The following is a 20,417-nucleotide window of genomic DNA, read 5'->3' as shown; positions in this document are numbered from 1 at the left end:
GTATATATTTTACATACTCCATGGCATGATGCCATGGAGTAGTAGCGCGCGCCACTATTGGCACAGTCAGAAATATTTGGTAGATCACGGGTTTCTCTCGTAACCAATAAAGAATAGGTGTCTTGGAGCACCAGAAAAAGAAAAAGATGAAGAAATAAGATTAGAAATCTCAGAAGTTACCTTTTTTTAGGAAAAATCCAAAGATTGGTGTGAAAATGAATCAAGAAACCCAAGAACTTTGATGCTTGTTGAATGATCCGAGATTTAGATTAGTGGGAGTGTTTGTTTTTGTTTGATCACGAGGTTCAGAGGAGTTTTTATCAAAAGCTAATGAATGACAACCAAGATTCAAGCTATAATCATAAGATATAGCTTTAAATCAAGTTTGAGAGAGAAAAAAAATGTAAGAGTTTCCCCTTATGATCCAAAACCTCTCTCACCCCATCTCTTAAACCCTTGCCCTATTTCTAGGCAAATGGAGAGATGAGGTGGCATTTATCTAGGGCTTAGGTGGCATGTGCCACTGGTGGATCATAAAATCGGATCAAGCCCGTTTTTACAAAATCGGTCTGGGTCACACGCAAAATGAGACGGTATGCCGGAACGCGTCCTGGGCCAAACCAATGCACTTTCCATGCTCGATTTCAATGCGAAACCCTTCAAAACCTGAAAAGTAAAAATAAATCAAACGACTCACTTTTCTTAAACACGGACCATCGATCCAAGAATCAAAGTAATCAGATATCTTTATCTCGTTTTATGACTAAAAAAAAAAGTTATCATCACTGAGTCCTGTTGCGAGGGCAAAAATCAAGCGTCTATAAAAAGTTCAGCAAAGTAAAGCATCTAAATTGGTTTGTATATGAATAGCTATTTAGAAATTTGCTACATGACTCATTGGATCTATTATCCTATCATAAGAATAAAAAATGTCATTTTAAATTTGGAAACAACTTCTAAAATTTCCAAAGCGGTGAATCATTTCTGAATCTATAATCACTATGATCACCCATTTCTCGATATTCCTTGAGGATCTCTCTATTTTTTATCTAAAATTATGCTTAGCATTTTCTAAGTGAGCTTCAGCATTCGAGATAACTCGAATACTTATTGTTTGAATTTGTCTCAATTTTCCATGATGATTTGGTGTCTTGTAGTCTCAGTTATTCGCCCTTTTATTGGGTTTTCCTTATTTATGGGTGTGTAAGTGTTTCTTATCTGTGAATGCATAAAATATTCTAAGATGGCAGAGAAGTTATTATAAGCTTGGGTTATATTGTTGCAACCTAAGGATCTACAATAGTTGAAGGATTTGAACTATTAGAATTATTTGTAATAGGGTTGGTCTCATTTTGCTCAACATTGGAATTTTCGGAACTTGGTGCATGAGATTGCTCAGTAATTTGAAGATCATTGCTTACCATGATATTCTTTAAGGATTCTCAAAGTTTACTTTTTTGGATTGAAAGATGAGGCGTGTTCTACATTCACGGCACCAATTTGATAGTTATGAAAATAAACAAAGGACAATATAAATAAAGAGTAACAAGAGATCAATTGGATTGCTATGAAAATTGATAAAGCATAAGTGTCTATGCAAAGAGAATGATGTATAAAGAAGACATATAGTTGTTGTCCCGAGCGAGGGAAACAAATTTAATGACCGAGCAATTGACTTGGACATTTAATATATGCTTGATCGAGGGTTAAAAAATCCTTTGGATATATAATGCTTGATATCATATTATATAAGCCAACAATTTTATATTTAAAGCTTTATTGCTTTTACAAATAAGCCCCTAGTATTTTTATTACAGTTCATCAATTATAAATAAAATGAGTATAAAAAATATTAATTTGAAAAACAAAATAATTTTATTAGTAAATTGTAAGAGGTTAATAAAGTCCAACAATAATATAAATACAAATAACTTCAAGCTGATATTAAAAAAAAAAAAAAAAAAAAACTCATTAGCTATATTTTCAAACTTCTATCATCTATCAGCTGTTGATTAAAAAGTTTATCAAACACTTACGATCTAATTATTAGGTGCGAATCAGCTATCAACAACATGAATCAGCTGAACTAACAGCCCCTAAATACCTCTGCTCTTGCCCATATCAATGCCCCAACTATATACCTCATTTGAATTTAAATTTCCTTGTTTTCTTTTTAGTTTACCAATTCAATTGCAATAAATAAATAAAAACATTTAGTAGAACATAAGCAAATAAAAGAAGCAATTTTTAAAAATAGAAATAGTAGGAGGCATAGATTTTAATTTTGAAAAAGAGTTTTGTATTGACGTAGATTTGAATTTTGAATTTTGAAATTTGAAAAAAAAACAAGAAAGAAATAGTGGAAGGCATGCAAATATCTTAAGAGAAAAGGAATATATAGTATTTTCAGGCAATAAATAATGCAAAGCTGAAAAGGAAAGGGGCCTCACCTCAAATTCAATAATACATACATACATATGATAGTGTCTTATTTTAAATGGCTTGAATTGTTTATTTGTCTTTTGCTACTTATTGTCCTCTCTTTGACCTTTTGAAGAGAAGCCCAAAGATGAATTTATAATTAAAAAGGACTAAAATGTCATCTTCTTTATGTTTTCTTTATTGAATTCGATTCAAATGCTGTTTTTATTATTTAGTCAACCAACAAAGCTTCCCTTCTAAACAACCTTCCTATCCAAATTGAATTTTTGGTTGTTGAATTTGGAATGGCCAATTCCTATCATTTAAATAAAAATAAAAAAAAATTCAAAATTAAAGGGAGAAGTGAGGATTTTAATTTACCTAGTTTTGTATTTAGTATGAAAGGCATCTAGAATCATGGTTCAATTCATACGTAACCGAATCAATATAAATTGAATAAAAATCAAATTTATTTAAAGAAAATTTAAGCCACATTGTTAGCAGAGTCTAACTAAATTAAATTGATACACTGCGATAAATTTATTTATTTATTTATTTATATATTTTGATTTAATCGAATTTTAATTAAATCTATTTAGTGTTTAAGATTTTTAATTTTTGATTTTTTTTTTATATATAATCATAAGAACCAAACCAAACTAAAAAAAAAATTATTCTTTTTTATAAAAATTGAAATTAAACTAAATATTTCAAAAATCAAACTGAACCAATTAGCTCGGTTCAGTTCAATCGATTTCTCCTATTTCTGCTCCGGCCTGAGTTGGACCGCTAAACCATTTATTCAATTACCCAACAAAATCATATACAACAATCCATTTTGTACCGTAAAATTTAATAATAAGAATACAATTTAATCAATCTCAAATTTCTATTGCCTACAAAAATACCCGAATATATATACATATATATTTTAACTCCTGAACTTTGACAAAAAAAAAAAATTAGCACTCATATTTTAAAATTGACCTTATAATACTCTAAACTTTATTTTTGTAATAATTTCACACATTTTTACATTAAAGACAATCAATTTTAAAAATTTTAGTTTTTTATGCAAAATATTGATTTGATATGTAGTTAATACAACTTTTAGAATAATAATTTTTATATTTTTAATTATTAAATAAGTGTTTAATCGATCTAATTTTACAAGTTAAAATATTCAATAGATCAAATAAAGTATTTAACACGTTCAACTTTATGAAGTATTCAATGAGTCAAAATAAATGCCACAAAATTTTTTTTTTCTTTTGAAAAATACAGAGGTAAATTTATGTATTTAGCCCTACGAAAATTCTTTGGTTATTTTTAGGCGGTAGAGACTTGTGGGCCGGAGACAAGCTATCGAAGTGGGTGTGTTTGTGTATTGTTTTTGACATGTTCATTCGAATGGTTAAGCTAGTGTATTACTTTACTGGGGCAGAATATATAAATTTCTTTCTGAATTTTATTACTTTAATTTTATGTTGCTATTCATTTTTCCTTTTACCCATTGAACAATTTAACTAATAAATTATATTTATTAAACATTTTAATTTGTAGAATTAGATCAATTAAAATACCTATTAGATGTTTGAAAAATATGAAAATCATTGTTTCAAAAGTTATCCTAATCACACATCAAGCAGATATTTTATATAAAACAACTAAAAGTTATAATTGTTAGTGTATAAAGATGTGCAATATTATCAAAGTTTGTAATAAAAATACAATAGGTTTCTCTTAAAATCGAGGATGTAACGACATTAAAATAATAAAATTTAGAGATGAATTCATGTTTAGGCTCTTGTTATAAGGGCACTAGTAGCGGACAAGTTTACTATCTTATGATTTTATAAAAAATAATTATATAAAAACTTATAATCACCATACAGTTAGGTGTTTGATTGACAGTTGATTACAAAATAAGAGCTGAAGAGTCTAATTGATCCAAAATAAAATAAGAGCACTACATTGACCAAAGTGTCAAAATTTAGGAAATAAAATAAGATCTTATCATTTACAAGAAGAGGGCATTATATACCCTCCGTTTTGTTCTAGAGAAAGTGAAAAGGAGAACTTGGTGAAAATTTACCAGCACCGTAGTTATAAGATAATTGCACAAATAGAGAAAATTTAGTATTTCTCAGAGTAATTTAACAAAAAAAAAAAAAAAAAAAACAAAGTCAAGCCTAAAAGTAGAAATAAAAAATAGTAATTAAATATTTATATGAGTATAGAAAAATAAATCATTTTAAAACAATTACATATTTTAGATAAGGCATGTTATTATTATAATTATTTACTTGTATTTGATAACATAAATTTTATCTATAAAAAAAATTAAAGAACATATTATTTCCTTATTTATTTATTTTCTAATAGATGAATTTAATTCAGTGATTAGGAATTTTCATAGGAATCCAGATTTTTGGCATTTATGTGGGCAAACACTCAGTCATGCCCTCTGGCCTCAGCCATATGCCACATTTAATTCTGCAATAAATAGAGAGACCACAACACTCAACCCTCTTCCACTACAAATTTTGCGAAGCAAAATGATAAAAGGTCCCGCCTCAAATTCTCTTGGCGGTGAAAATATTTAATTTACTTCTCAAACTTTATTATTTTAGTTACGAATTTTAATAACATTACGTGCATTTCTATACCAGCAGCATCAGATTTTGGGAGTTAGTGCAGTTAATACAAAGTGTTTCATTGATTTTTTTTTTTTTTTTTTTTTTGACTATTAGAAAAAGGGGATTTAAACCTGAATCTATTATCAATTCGTATATGCATTTACCACTAAATTATGCATTAGTGTGCAATTGATCTAATTTTCTAAATTAAAGTGTGTAATAGAAATAATTTTTATATGTTGAAGTGTTAGATGAGTGAAAGTAAAACTTGAGAATATTATAAAATTAGCAAAATCTGTGATTTTATGTTGTGTCGTTTACTATTGTATGTGGATTACAAAATTATCATAACATGCTTAGAAGTTGTAGCTATTGTAAATGTCCAAAAATATTAATTTAATCCTTAATTAATACTGTTTAAAATCTAAATCAAGCAACCGATTTGATTTTAAACAATCCTAACTACAACAAAATAGTTAATAAATAGTTCTTTTAGATTAATAAAATAATTAAATAATATTTGGTTGTGTCACTAATTGTTAGCTAAATATTTAGAGAAATAATGTTTTATAATTCACTTTCTTAACCTTTAATTACTGAGGTATAAACAAGGCCTAAGTCAATTAATCTATAATAATGCTCTTTCCGTTCCAAAAAAAATAGTCCACTTTTTATTTTCACACAGATTAAGAAAGTAGCAATTATTATGGTTAAATGACAATTTTATCCATATAACTTTTCAATTATGCACATCTCAATAACACATGAGTAGTTATTATATTAAAATAATAAGTAACAATTAATGATGGTTATTGAAAACAAGATAAAATTTAATAAGGGTATAATAGATAATTTAAGAATTAACTATAATGCCAAAAAAAAAAAAAAAATGAACTATATTTTAGAATAAATCAAAATTGAAAGATAAATTATATTTTTAGATTGGAGGGAGTATAAGACATTGCAATCGTTGCATGAAGCGAGACAATAGCAATAACACATTGAAAGGCTGGGGAACTTTTTTTTTTGTATGAATCGAATACGCCTTGAATCTGTTTATTTTTCAATTCTTATATGTTTTTTTATTTTATTATTATTTTATATTTATTTTAATAATCATTTAATAAAGTTCAAATTGTTCAAGTATACTTATCACTTAAATTATAAAAATATCTTCAACTATGCGACTTATTACAAAATCACTCTAAAAGGACATTTGTATCTTGAATAACCTCATTTGGATACTTAGATATATTGGCAACTTAGTTTAAAAATCAGATTATAAAAAGAATTAAAATGATATTTAACATGGAACCCACTATTTTACCTTGGGTTAACTTAATCCAAAAAAGTTAAAACTCACCGATTAAATAAAACTCCCTTAATCCAAATAGATTAACATTTATTTCTCCTTTCTTTATCTCAGGTTGCGACTTTGCCCAAATTTTTTCACTTGCTATTCTCATACTTTCTACTTCGTTTTCGCTTCACTCTACTACCTTTAGTTTGCTCCTTATATCTTGTAATTGTTTGTGATTCTTGTTTAGACTAGAAATTTCAGTGAAGCGAAACCGCACCCAAAATAAAAACTCACCCAAAGGATTAAAAAAACAAATATCAAACATTTGAAAAATGGTTAAAACATGAGAAGTAAAACGAAATTATGAAAAACAATACTAGGTGTCATCTTTGATAATGAAATGATGAAAGCCCATCTGATACTCCATTTCCTAAGAATTGACTACAGTGGCATCCGTTCCATACATTTATTGATGACTAATCCAAAGTGCTCTTTCTCTAAGTGAAACTGTTAACTCTGTAATGCATCTCAGAGAACTATAAGCATGATCTAAATACACTTTCTTGTAAAATGAATTTCAAAATGGTGGTATAAATCACCTAATTTGAAACTTACATGTATTGTTTTTAATACTCTGTTTAGTGTTTACACGTTTCTATAAGATTCTTTATGCCAGAGCAATGAATAATCTCAAGCATTTATTCAGCAAGGAAAGGGAAGAATACTACATCTAATTGATCTAGATAATTCATAATTTTATTAATCTATTTGGTTTAACGGAATTCTATTTAAATGATAAGTTTTGACCTTATTGGGTTAAGCTAACTCAAAGTAAAGCAGTGAGTTCCACATTAAATATTATTTTAATCTTTTTTTTATAGTTTGACTTTTAAATTAGGGTACTAATATATCTAAGTTTCTAAATAAAGGTATCCCAAGTATAAAAGTCGTTTTAGGATGATTTTGCAATAAGTCGCATAATTAGAGGTATTTTTATAGTTTAAACCTATACTTATATGTTTCAAGTTTGAGACCTCTTAATCATATTATCACTAATTTGATGAGTCATGGAAATGCTACTCCTATTGTTTACCCCCGATATGATTTTGGTCCATTGAACATCTAATAAATAAATAAATAAAATTCGTCATGTATGCTTCCATAGCAATTATCGTATTCTAAACACTTACTTTCACATCACCATGCAGCCCGATTGGGCCAATGGGCCTTTGGCTGGAATTTCATTAATATGAAAACCTTTTTTTTAGCATGGAATTTTGAGAATAGCAATTTATTAAAAAAAATTAATCTCTGTCCCAAATACTTATTACATTTGAAAAAAATACCTCAAATACTTATCACATTTTAAAAAGTACTATATTCCCACAACATGTACTTGTCACACATTTGTGAATTTCATAAATAATAAATTAATTTTCCCAATTTTCACCTTTGTAATGAAACAATAAATTATGTTTTTAATTTTTACCTTTTGTATATAATTTATTATAACTTAAATAAATTACGGATAATATAATTAATTCACTCAATAATTTATTGTAACTTATTGAAAACTCAAATGCGACAATTATTTAAAAACTGAGAAAATAAGTTCAATAATATCATTGTCACCTGAACGTGAGTTTCCATAATAGTTACTAAAAATAAGTTTATAATAATTGTCTGTTGAAAGTTTATAACTGAAAAAATTGGATTATCAGTATCTCAGAGGTTAAACTCTAGGCTTAAGCAATGCATTTGCCTCGTGCAACTGTTAGGAATTCAAAACCTTTTAGATTGAAAGTTAATTGCCTAGAAAGAGATTTGAAGAGTAACAATTTTTACCAGAAAATTTGAGAGATACAACACCTTATTAAGAAGAGTTATCCACCATTTCACATAATCATGCAAAGATCATCACTAAAACTATTAGATAAATAAATTCAATACCTACAAAATATATTACAAAAATAATATAATTCTATTAAAGCTTACAAAATTGAGGTTCAAATTGTTTTGAATTGTTACAATTACTGTACAGGGGAATGGTAAACTCTGTGATCTCACTGTAAGCCATTGAAGGGTGGATAGAAAGTTTGAAGAGATTTTGTTCACAGGTCATCATATCTCTGCAGTTGGTGAATACACATTGAGATGCTTTAACAATGATAAGTGGTGTGTGAAACATTCAAAGCTGACCCGCTCGAATGTCTCTATCCAGACGATCCGCATTGAGGGTCCCAGGTAGCTCCCTAAAGTCTTCATTGAAGATAGAATATGCACTGCATCATCAGAAAACAATAATGTAAGCTAGGAAATCCGACAGCTAATTTTAGTTAGCCAACACGCCTTCATTCAAATGCTGCATAGCATTTCCATTTATATTGCAAATATCAGAAGAAGATATAGAAGATGATACACTGACAGACAAGCAGGAAAGCAAGAAAACCACTGGATGATAGAACGTTAATTAAGGACAGACACTGTAAGACTAAGAAGAGTAATCGGGAATGAAAAGATTGAAAGAAAACTATTGTATGAAACAATCGAGTTCGAAGTTTACGGATGAACAAGGCATTTTTGGGTACCCTACCCTACATGATCCGATTAATACATGGCTTGTGTAATAAATAGGTTTGAAATGGTGTAAGTTCAAAAATGATTGTCCATTTCAATTTGGGTAGGATATGGGTTTAATACTTCTGCACCTGCTACTTGAATCTATTTATATGAATAAATAAGGCGGTGATATTCCCAGAGTTGCTTTAGTTAGTGCCAGAGCTAAAAATTTTATTTGGACAAAATTGTCATTCTTCAAATTGCACTTTAATTCTTTCTGTGTTCTCACCGTGTATCAAAAAGAAGCTTTTGCTCTAAGCCTCAAAAAGCCAAAGAAGTTCTGACCATTTTACTAACTTTTAAAGGAAGAAGAAAAGCCTTTCAAAAATTTTCAACATTTACTTCAATACTGAAATAAGTTTTGGAATGGATGAACCAATGCAAAATTTTCAAGAAAAAATTCTGTTAATATTTCCAAAAAACCAGTTCTAATAAATATAGAAAAACTGTACCTATGCAAGTAGTAATTTTATTGATTTGCAAGTTCATGTTTTGGGAGAAACTAAAGGAACAATATTTTCACAAATTGTGCAATTTTCAAAGAAAACAACTTGGATTTTATTCATAAATGTTAGATTCTAAACTTGTGTCTACAACAACAATACTTTTGAAATATGCCTAATGATAGACAACCCATAAATAAACAATGGTGTTTTGATCTTATTCTTAATTTCAGGGTGTCTTCAATAGAAAGAAAAGGGAAAAAAAAAATGTCTAGTCTGTCCAATTCCTTAACTAATGAGGCCACCGACCAATTTTTACAAGCAAATAATTGACTTCATAAGGCTATAGCTTAGTTTCCTTTGTTGATGAACAAGAAAAAAAGGTATATATATATGTTGGCTTCCTTTGCCTATGAATGAACTAGAGGACCTTGATCTGGAATAGGGAACTAAAGAAGAAGGGCAATGTTGTCTAATTAAAGGTTTTGGCTCTGGCATTAACAAAAGTAGCTCTAGAACTATTACTACCTATAAATAAATATGAAATCAATAATTATCATTATTACCTAAATTGTATAATATTTATTAAACAAAATATAAATTTAGATATTTATAGGATTATTAATTTTACAACAAATATAAATTATTAATTTTATCAAAGGAAAATTTTTTAGTAAATTACTAGTTAAATATATTAAAAACTATCAAATTTGGGCAGGCTCAGTACCCGGGTAGTATTAAATGGGTTTTGGGGACAGGTATGAGTAGCAAGGCGAATTTTAAATCAATGTTAGATGGATATAGGTAGCGAATTATGAAACAGGTTCACATGTAATGGCATTTTTCACAGGTACCTGATGTTAAGGGTGAGAAAAACTACTAACCGAACCGAACCGACCCATTTCAATTCGGTTCGGTCAATCGTCCAAGAGAGGTTCGGTTAATCGGTTCGATTCGGTTACACAAATTTGTCGGTTAGGCTTAAAACCAAACTGAACCCAACCGACCGTTTGCTCAACCCTACCCGATGTACGTCTCCACATTTCAGTAGTGATCACTATCCTGTTTCAGTGCTCCTCAACTTCCAAAAAGAAAAACAATTATGAAATTAGTGTATATACCTGAGATCACCAGCTTGCCTCCGTCCAAGATTAAAGAAGATGATGGAAAAACCCGTGCCAAGTATCTGGAGAAGTGAAAATACATTGTAACAAGAAATCAAGATGGAAGAAATAGTAATTAAAAATGAATAAAAGAAATTTTTATCACACAGAAAATACAAGTAATATGGTTAGAGTATATCATGCAACATTGCGCGCATTATAGTCCCCTCAGTATGATCCCTGTATTTTTTTCCATTGCAATTTCTCATATTTTTCAATAGAACCCAAAACTGGATTGGCAAAAAAAATTTAGTCGTTAAGCCTGATTATTGAAAATTGTATGAGGTTGGGATTAACAAAGCCAAGTAACTAGAGCTATATCTTACTTGAGCATTGATCAAAACAATTTTAGAGTTTGAAGCCAAGCATGATTTTAAAGCACCCTCCAGGAAATATCATTGTTACTTCAATCATTTTAAATTAGTGGCAGCAAAACAGTAAGAAATAGGGGTTAATTTCACTGGAATGACCTAAATTATAGGGGTAATCACTTAATGGGTACCAACTTCAATTTGTTACTTAAAAATACCTAATCTTATGTTTTTATAATAGTAAAATGCCTTTTGATGTAATTGAGATTTTCTGTTGGCTGAAATGCCACGTAATTAACACTGCTTTTTTTAAAATGAAAATTCTTTTCTAATTTTTCTCTCTCTTCCAACTTAGACTTCTCCTTCATTCTCTTTCTCTCACGCTCTCTCTCTTTTTCTTTTGCTTTATGAACCCTAAATCGATTTCTCCTTCTCTTTCATCTCAACAAACAGATTGTACAAGAGAATTAATAATTATTTGACTACTATTGAAGAACCTATTCTAAAGCTTAAACATCTGATCGACTTCTCCTTCTCTTTTCCTAATCTTCTATTTTTGTCTTGTACTCTTTTAATTTCCATATCAAAATCAATTTCTAATCATGGAAACCATATTAGTCGATCTTCATGGGATTCGAATCCTGGAAAAATCAATCTTCATTAGATTTCCATATCAAAATCAATCTACATCAAATTTGGGCATTAATCAAGCAGCAGTTGAAGCAGAATGGGAAGAAAATAAATTGCATAAAAAAAATGAAAAGAGAGATAAAAAAAGGTAAGAGAGAGAGAGAGAGAGAGAGAGAGAACGAAAAAGGAAATATCTTCACTGGGATCTGAGCATTAATCCGGCAGCAGCTGAAACGGGAAAGAAAGAAAAGAAATAGGGGAAAAAAAAGAAAAGGGAGATAAGAAAAGGAAAGCGAGAGAAAAAATGAAAAGGAAAGATAAAGCAGATGATTCTGATCTTAGATTGCCAAAAGAAAAATGCAGAAATAAGAGATTTAATGTACAAAAGAAAATGCAATAGTGTTTGTTTAGTGGGGATTGAAAAGAAAATAAGAGAAATAGAAAGGAAGAAAGAGGAAAAAAAAAAGAGGAGTTGCAGAACATGAGAGAGAGGGTAATGGATGCGGGTGAGTTGGAAGAGAGAGAAAAATTAGAAAAAAAAATTTCATTTAAACAGAGCCAGGTGTTAATTACATGGCATTCCGACCAACGGAAAATTGCAATTGCGTTAAAAGGCATTTTACTGTTACAAAAATATAAAATTGGATATTTTAAAGTGACAAATTGAAGTTGGTACCCCACTAAATGATTACCCCTATACTTCAGGTACTTCCAATGAAAATAACCAATTTCTCATATTTTTCAATAGAACCCAAAACTGGATTGGCAAAAAAATTTAGTAGTTAGCCTGATTGAAAATTGTATGAGGTTGGGATTAACAAAGCCAAGTAACTAGAGCTAGATCTTACTCGAGCATTGATCAAAACAATTTTAGAGTTTGAAGCCAAGCGTGATTTTAAAGCACCCTCCATGAAATAGCATTGTTACTTCAATCATTTTAAATTAGTGGCAGCAAAACAGTAAGATATTCTGTGGAACACGAACATGTTGGGTTTGTATGGTATAGCTACAGTTTTCTGCCTATTTTCTGAAATAAAGATGTGTTTGCTACAATGACCTCTTTTCAATTCCTAAACAAAGTAATTACTAAACAAATAAAACTGATATGATGTATTCATAAACAATGGGCACAGAGACAAGCAACTTACATATAAAGGTCCAAGATCCCATCTATGTGCAACAGGTGCCAAAATGAACCATAGAATAATCAGGATCCACACCTTGAGACTGAGAGAAAAAAGTGCCATCAAAAGGATACCTACCATTGAAATAGGAAACAAAAATGATCAGCAGATTGTTACTTAAATATGTAAAAGCTATTTCACCAGATGATTACCTGGAAGCTTCAATTTATCATGCAGAAAAAAGTATAACCTTCTCTTCCATCGACTTGTTGATTGTGGCAACTGAAACTTCTGCAGACTCAAAAACTAATTTGAGTACAATTCATATAATCTAAGTATCTTAAACCATTAAGCATTACTTATTCAGTTATACCAAGTCATCATCATCATCAAATCCATCGCGAAGATGTTTAGCTGGTGGATTTGGTTTGACAGCAACAATTAGCGAATCTAGAAAGCAAACAGAGAACATAAATCAGAAGATAAATGACAGGCAAAGTTATAAAATTTTGCAGAAGCTAATATAATACTTACTGAATGTTAATCAGAAAAAATAACATGTTGTGCTAGTCCATTACCTATTCTTTGTAATGTAGCACCGAGCAATACAAATATTGATATTAAAAATAAAGCATGAATATGATAATCGGAATTTTTTAATTAATTTTATTTCGGCAGTCACATAAAGGACTTCAATAAACTAGATCTTGCTTGTCCAAATCTACAACTCTTTGTATTTGTTTGAATCAGAATAGCCGAATAATTTACACTTTTTCTTTTGTTGGGTAGAAATAGTTTCCTATGAAGCAAAGTTAGCATCTAAAATTTTACCACAATTTCCAAAAGATAAAATAATGAACCTTATGATTAATAAACATTTTAAAATGAACTAAAAGACAATACAAAGAAAACAATATTATTTAATAAAAGACAGGTTAGTTTAAGGGTGCTTCAGGGTTCCCTGGTTAAGAGTAGTAGTTGTTATGCATACCACATGATAGCAGCATGACATGAAGAATGAACAGCAGGGAGACCAAAAGAGCAGCCAAGTCAAGCAGCAGTGTTGAAAATAACATCAGGCCCTATATTATGGCAAATCTAGACTAATAAAACTATCAAAAATGCAGAAAAGCTAATAAATAATTCCACAGCTTCTCAAAAGAGACTGTATGTGACATAGCCAAAACTGACACCTGTCAACCACTGGCACTCCTTAAATACTCTGCCAATGCATTACATGAGTATCCAAATATGCACGACAATAGTATTTTATCCACGTTCCAGCTATCCATAATGTAAATATACAACATACCATGGTAAAAAATTAAATTGAATTAATGATGCCATGTCCTAAAAATGAAAAATCCTAAGGAATACATGAGTGCATTTACAGCATGAATAAGAGAAACCAAATGAAATAGCGTGTATTTCTTTTAGCTTTATTTATTTACTATAGTTCATATTCACAATGAATGAGAACAAACAAATGAAAAATTTTGCACCTTAATAGATAGCTTGTCTTGTCATTTTTGAATTGAATGAATGCTTAAATATTTGAGGATGAGCTACACATGCAAAAATGTATATCAAATAGATGTATCCTACCCATGGCCATAGTACAAGTTTTTTTAAGATTTGCCACATCAATATTTACTTTTTATCATAGAGTATCCATGTCTTGTATTGGCACCTCCTAGTCAACTTTGGAAGGAAAAGATAGGATAGGTCAGTGACATTTCAATCTTGACAAATCTAGCTGTCTAATAAAAACCTTTAAGACACCAGAGTAGGAAAGTAAGACACTAATATTGTGATAGAAATGAGCCCAGGCCCTTTAAGGGTTACTCAAGAAGGCCAAAGACTGCTGCTAATTTGGTGAGTGATCCAAGAAAACAGGGGAATAATTGAAGGAATGAGAATGTAACACCTGTCACAATCAGTTATGATGAGGGTATCACGCCAGTACAAGAAAGCAAGTGAGGAGAAGGCTGAGGATCTTTTTTTGGAAATCGTTTTGGACAAATTATTCTGTTGGAGAGCTGTAGCTCTTGGCTTGGTGTCTTTGGAATCAAGATTTGTAACGCCCCATTTTTTTTTTCCTATGTTTCAATAGTAGTTTACAGGTCTGTGAATAGTACCACCGGTCCGGAAGTTGGTATTATTTTTGGTCCGGAAAAATTACTATTTATGTTTTATATTTTATTTAACATTTTTGGAGCATGTATGCATGGTTTTTATGGGTAGAAAATAAGTAAGGAATATTTTTGGAGAATTTAGATAATTAGTGAATAGTGAATTATGGTGTTATATTAAGTAAGGAAATTTGAGCAATTATTTTTATGGAGAAAATTTGAGGAATTATTTTTATGGAATAAATTAGAGAGTTTTGTGGAGATAAATAATATTTTGAAGGAATTTAATTGGAGAATATTTGGAGAAAAGACCAAAATACCCCTTAGTTGCTTTATTAAAGGCAACCATCTATTATTGAGCAACACTTTGTCCTTCTCCTTTTCCTACACTTCTCCTTCTCCTTCTTCTTCTTCTTCATTTTCTTCAATTCTTACTAAGTAAACACATCAAATTCACCCGTCCAACTTGATTTAAGTACTAAATCTTAGAGAGTGAAGCTAGAGAAGTCATTTTTGGTGACTAATTTCAAGGAATTTGGTGATTTTCCTACTTGGGTCAAGTAAGTGATTTTATGATAATCTCATTATTTTTGGGTTTAGAGTTGTCTTTTAGCATATACATGCTTAATCATGCTCCAATTACTTCTTTTATTTGTTTTCTTTGTTTGATTTTGAGTTTCTTACATGTAGAGGGTGGAGAACCTTCTAACAAAGTTAAGGGCAAGACCAAAGCTTGAGAAGCTTTGATTAAAGCTTGTTAAAGCTTGTTTTGAAGGTTAGTGTTCATAAACACACTTACCTTACTCAAAATTTTGATTTTGTGCCTTTATGCTATTATGTATATATTTTTGAGATTTTGTATGAAATGATTGATTTGTTGAATTTTGATTGCCATTACATGCTCTTGGATGATGTTTGATGAGTATTTATGTTGTGGTAGACATTTCTACCTTGTATCTTTGGGGTTCATGTTCCTTTCATGGCTAAAGTAAACTGAATTTGGGAAAAACGTGATTTTGAGTGAGATTTAGGACCATTTTTCAATCCTTTCTAATTTCCATCTATCTCTGAGTCCTTCATAAAAGTTGTAGGTCTATCTCTTAGCTTTCCAACCCATCCTCTTGTGTCCAATTTGGAGATATATAACTCAACTTATGGCTGAAACACCCAAACTGACTCTGTTTGTGTCGGGCCACATGCATCATTGAATTCAGTGCCCATTTTGACCACTATATTGACAAGATTAGGTTCTGAGTTCTTCATAAAAGTTGTTGCCCTGTGTCTTGAGAATTCTCTCGTTCTGGATTGGTTTAATTTGAGTGTGGGGTTTAGTAGGAATTCAATAAACAATGGACTTGGTTCTGCTGAATCAGGTCTGGTCTGTTAGTTTGTGTTCCTAGCTTTGTTTTGTTATCTTCCATATTGATCTGGGCTGTGATCCCTTCATAACATTTGTAGAATTTTGTCTTAGCTTTCTAATGACTCTGATTTCATTTAATTTGGAGACCCATAACTCAAGTTATGTTTTAAAAACACAGCAAGGGTCAATGTTATTTTTATGCTGGAATTTTTCTATTTTAAGTCATTTTGTTTAAGTATGAGAATTTTTATGAATTACTTAAGTTTAAATTAAGTTTTTATTATGAGAAGACTAAAGAAAATGAATTTTATGAGAAATGTTTTTGAGCTCTAATATACTTGGTGTGGATTTGATGCATGATTTGATTTTATTATGTATGATGAGCATGCTCGGCATTTGATGCCATTATGATAAGAAGCTATGATCATATGCTAGGCACGTAGGTGTCTTATGTTAGGGCGGACGCGCTCTATATGTTATGAAAAGGTTGGCGACCTAAGGCCATTATGAATAAGCTATGAAAACTTATCTACTTCTTTTTCTCCTAAGTGTATGTGAGCCCTTGTAACATATTTTTAAGGAAGTGAAATAAATGATATCACTTTATGTTAATAACTCGTAGTTTACCATAACTTATTTATGATATCAAATGAATTTCTAAAGCATGATGTGTTGGTGTACATATGTACTGCATGTTCAAATTTAATGATTTTATGTATATAAGTGATTTTTTTTTTAAGTATGTTGTCATCACAACATTGGTTTGTTGTGTTTTATGAGCACCACTGAGTTTTATACTCAGCGCGTTGATTTTATCACGCGCAGGTTGGAGATTGTGCTTGCTGTTTAAAGTCCTGAAAAGTAGCATCAGAGCTGAAGAGATCTTTTGATAGTTGATTAGTATTTTATGTAACTAAAAATTATGGCATGTATAACGATTACATTTTTGGAGACTGTATTATTTAATTTATAACTTAAGCATATTGTTGTAAATTATTTTGGTGTATATATTGGGAGATAAATTTGGAACTTATTTAATGGTTAGAATATTAGACGTTGATATATTTAAATGAATGTATTTAAGTGATGAATATTATAATGTATTTAAGTGATGACTATTATAATGTTATTGAGGAACTATGGAGTTATGAAATTATAGAAGTGCTATTGTGTTGTTATTGGAGTTTGATGGGTTTTGGAGTTTGAATTTGGGAGTGCTTTGTATTCATATGTTTGGCAACTTCTATGTTTAGGGGAAACTCTTGCAGTTTTTCTGTAGGATCCTCCCAAATCATTTTCAAAACAAAATACTATTACTTGCTAAACTTGTGAATACTAAGTCACTTCTAATTCATAATATGATTGTTTGATTTATATGTAGGTTAGGACAGTGCCTCCGGCACCAAATGTGGCATCCACCGTTGGGTCTTTCGGGATCGGGCGGCGGGTGTTACAAGATTTCTGTTATCTCTTGTATTTCTTTTCTCCACTTAGACTACTGAGATTATTGTATTGACAATCCATTGTTATTGATTCAGTCCTATCAATCTAATACAATTTCTCTCTTCTTTCTTCACATTCTCTTCCATTTTCTTGTTCTATTTCAGCCATTTAATTTACAGATATTGGAACTGTTCTTTACTCTATCATATTGTCAAGAATCACAAAAGGCTATAAAATTCTTAATTCACCTATGTTAAGAGAACCTTAGGGAAAGCATCCTTTTAATGCAGCAGTGCAACATCACCCTAGCAAATGGCGGAGTGAGGTCTCTTAAGATGCTGGATATTAGTTCCCTATCATTGGCAAAAATCCAAACTTATTAGAATTCCTATTACTTGGTTTCTTTGAATGCTATATATAATATATAGCCGTAGGCACCTCAATTGTGGGTTTATTTTGTTCTCCAAATTCTCCCTCTTTTAAAATAATCTTCTCCTTCTTGGAATGCTGTTTAATTACATGCGCCAGTGCACCATTCACTCTGCTGCCAGATAAAAGATCTAAAACTATGTAAAAGCCAGGCATGAAAAGCTAAGAAGGCTACCAAACTCGACTGTTAAGAAAATGAAACCTGATGCTCTAACAACTACCCATTTTTGTGAACTTAAGACTATTAAAATTCATCTAAATAAGTACTTGATTTCTTCGAGTGTTAATATATGGGCGCCTCAAATGTAGATTTATTTCGTGTTTAAAAATCTTCTCTTTTAATATAATATTCTCTTTCTTGACATGCTGTTTAATTATACTAAGCTAAGCTAACAGCCAGGCATGAAAAGCTAAGAAACAATCAAACTCAACTGTTAAGAAAATGAAACCTGATGCTGCAGCATCTACTCATTTTTCTGAACTCGAGATTATCAAAATTCACCTAAATCAATAGTACAAAAACAAATATATGTGGACCAACTACATACTATCATGTAATTCAATTAGATTACAAAATGAAGATGCAAGTGAACTTAAGAATTACGATCGAAAATAGACATGCTTTCATAATATCCTTATGGACAATTTGGTTATTCCTGGACCTCTTTTTTGTTTATATCACGTGACTTCAACTGAAGAACACATAACATCAACATAATTAGGAATTTTTAATGAACTCAAAACTTCTATAAAAATTTTAAATTTTACAATATTTCTGTAATTCTCTTGATTTTCCTAAATCTGAAGAAAAGGAACACAAAGCCTAACACTCCAACATCAATTCTGCTAGGAGCATGAATTCTAAGATATTATGATTCTCCTTCTGCAGACAATTCATATAGGAATAGGATAACAATTCAACAAAAAAAAAAAAAAAAAAAAAGAAACTAATGTTATCAAAAGATGCATACCACTGTTCTTGAGTTGAATTTGTATATCATCTTCATCTCTGCTATCATGTAATACCTTTCCACGCAAGATTAGCCTCAATTTCTCAATTGGTAAATGATTATTTTCAGAAATCAACTTTCTCAAATCATGCACCTATTATGATCGAAAGACAAAAATGCTTTAGAGATTCATAAAGAGAAGCATTTTGAATATCTTTAGTGAACTTCATAGGAAAAACTCAAATGTGGCCCATATAAATATTTCAACATAAAAGAAGATTAAAAATTTCTGTTCTGAATTCTAAAACATATCAACAATTAAAGATAATTTGCAGAAAGTACCACTGATACAGGAACAACATGGTCATAGGTATAAAGCAACCATATATAGATGTAAAACAAAAATTTGTTGGAAGAATCTATCTCATCAAAGTTCTAGCATAATTGCAATATAAGAATCTCCATGCTTTATAACATAAATCTCACATTCAACATTTTCCACTTCAAGGTATATTAACTATTTAACTAACTCCAGTGCAATTATACAAGAGGGTACTTCAACCATCCAAATGAGAGCATGAATTAAAATAGAGATTATTACTGTTTAACAATTGATTACTCAATAATTTAAATTTAGGCATGGCATAAATCCATAGCACAAGAATATACGCAAACTAGCCTAATTGTTTATTTTCCTTTAACTTATTAAATTAAATAAAGATATTTTCCTATACCTTTAATCCTTTAACTTAAGCAACAATATTTTCTCTTGATCAATGAATATCAATTTTATTAGGATACATAAAAGGGTATATGAAAAACCCTAAAAATTGCAAAACCAAACAAAAAAAAAAAAAAAAAAGCATGACAGAGAGAGTGAGAGAGATGAGAGGCGTACTTTGATGCGAGAGGGAACAAGAAGGCGAGATGGAGGAGAAGGGCCAATGGTTTTGAGAGTGATCTCCACCAAATTCTTCTTATCATCATATTTATCGATTTCGCTACTGGTGCTGCCGCTAGTACTTTGATTGATATCTTCCTCCACAATCTCTGCCATTGTTCTAATTGGATTTGATTTTCGCTTTTCTTTTTCTTTTCCTTTCTTTTTTTTCTTAATTAGAAATCTTCTTCCTCGTCTTCTTCTCTGAAGTTAGCAGTTCTTTTTTTTTACAATTTTCAGCTCACTTTCTCTTTCCGACTCGTAACAGGCTCGTGGGAGTAATGTTCCAATGGGCTCGACCAAAAGTCATATAACTTGTTAAATGGCTTAGTACTTAACCTAGTACTGGCAGGGATTAAGTAAAGCCTGAATTATTTAATACTGATAACCTATGTTCCAATAATGGGATCTATCGTTGAATCAGTAAAGGAAAGAATTCCCTGAATCGGATGATTTAATTGAATTTTTATATATAATATTTTTAAATATATTTTTATATAATTAAAAATATAT

At 30.4% G+C, this 20,417-nt stretch overlaps 1 protein-coding gene across 1 annotated transcript; it reads right to left on the bottom strand.

Moving 5' to 3' along the window:
• Positions 1 to 8,277: 8,277 nt before the first annotated feature.
• LOC105641613 (ubiquitin family protein) lies at positions 8,278 to 20,210 on the bottom strand. Its single transcript, XM_089716540.1, has 7 exons — positions 19,863 to 20,210; positions 18,986 to 19,118; positions 13,024 to 13,100; positions 12,863 to 12,941; positions 12,675 to 12,784; positions 10,544 to 10,608; positions 8,278 to 8,642 (listed from the first exon to the last, which is right to left on the bottom strand). Exons 1-7 carry the CDS (start codon positions 20,019 to 20,021, stop codon positions 8,549 to 8,551), a joined length of 717 nt encoding a protein of 238 aa, XP_089572666.1. The 5' UTR covers positions 20,022 to 20,210; the 3' UTR covers positions 8,278 to 8,548.
• Between the last annotated feature and the right edge of the window lie 207 nt (positions 20,211 to 20,417).

This window comes from Jatropha curcas, chromosome 11 (genome assembly GCF_041381405.1).
Source record: "Jatropha curcas cultivar XTBG-Jc1 chromosome 11, XTBG_Jcur_1.0, whole genome shotgun sequence".
Classification (NCBI taxonomy): Eukaryota; Viridiplantae; Streptophyta; class Magnoliopsida; order Malpighiales; family Euphorbiaceae; genus Jatropha; species Jatropha curcas.
This window is presented reverse-complemented; position numbering and strand designations above follow the sequence as displayed.

Bases quoted from the DNA above. Each gene is read 5' to 3' on its own strand.
- LOC105641613 (XM_089716540.1), bottom strand. From the start codon at position 20,021: ATGGCAGAGATTGTGGAGGAAGATATCAATCAAAGTACTAGCGGCAGC. The intron at 13,101-18,985 runs GTATGCATCTTT...TTTGCTTTCTAG, and splicing joins AATTCAACTCAAGAACAGTG to ATTCGCTAATTGTTGCTGTC. The intron at 10,609-12,674 runs GTAAGTTGCTTG...TCACTTCTCCAG, and splicing joins GGGATCTTGGACCTTTATAT to ATACTTGGCACGGGTTTTTC.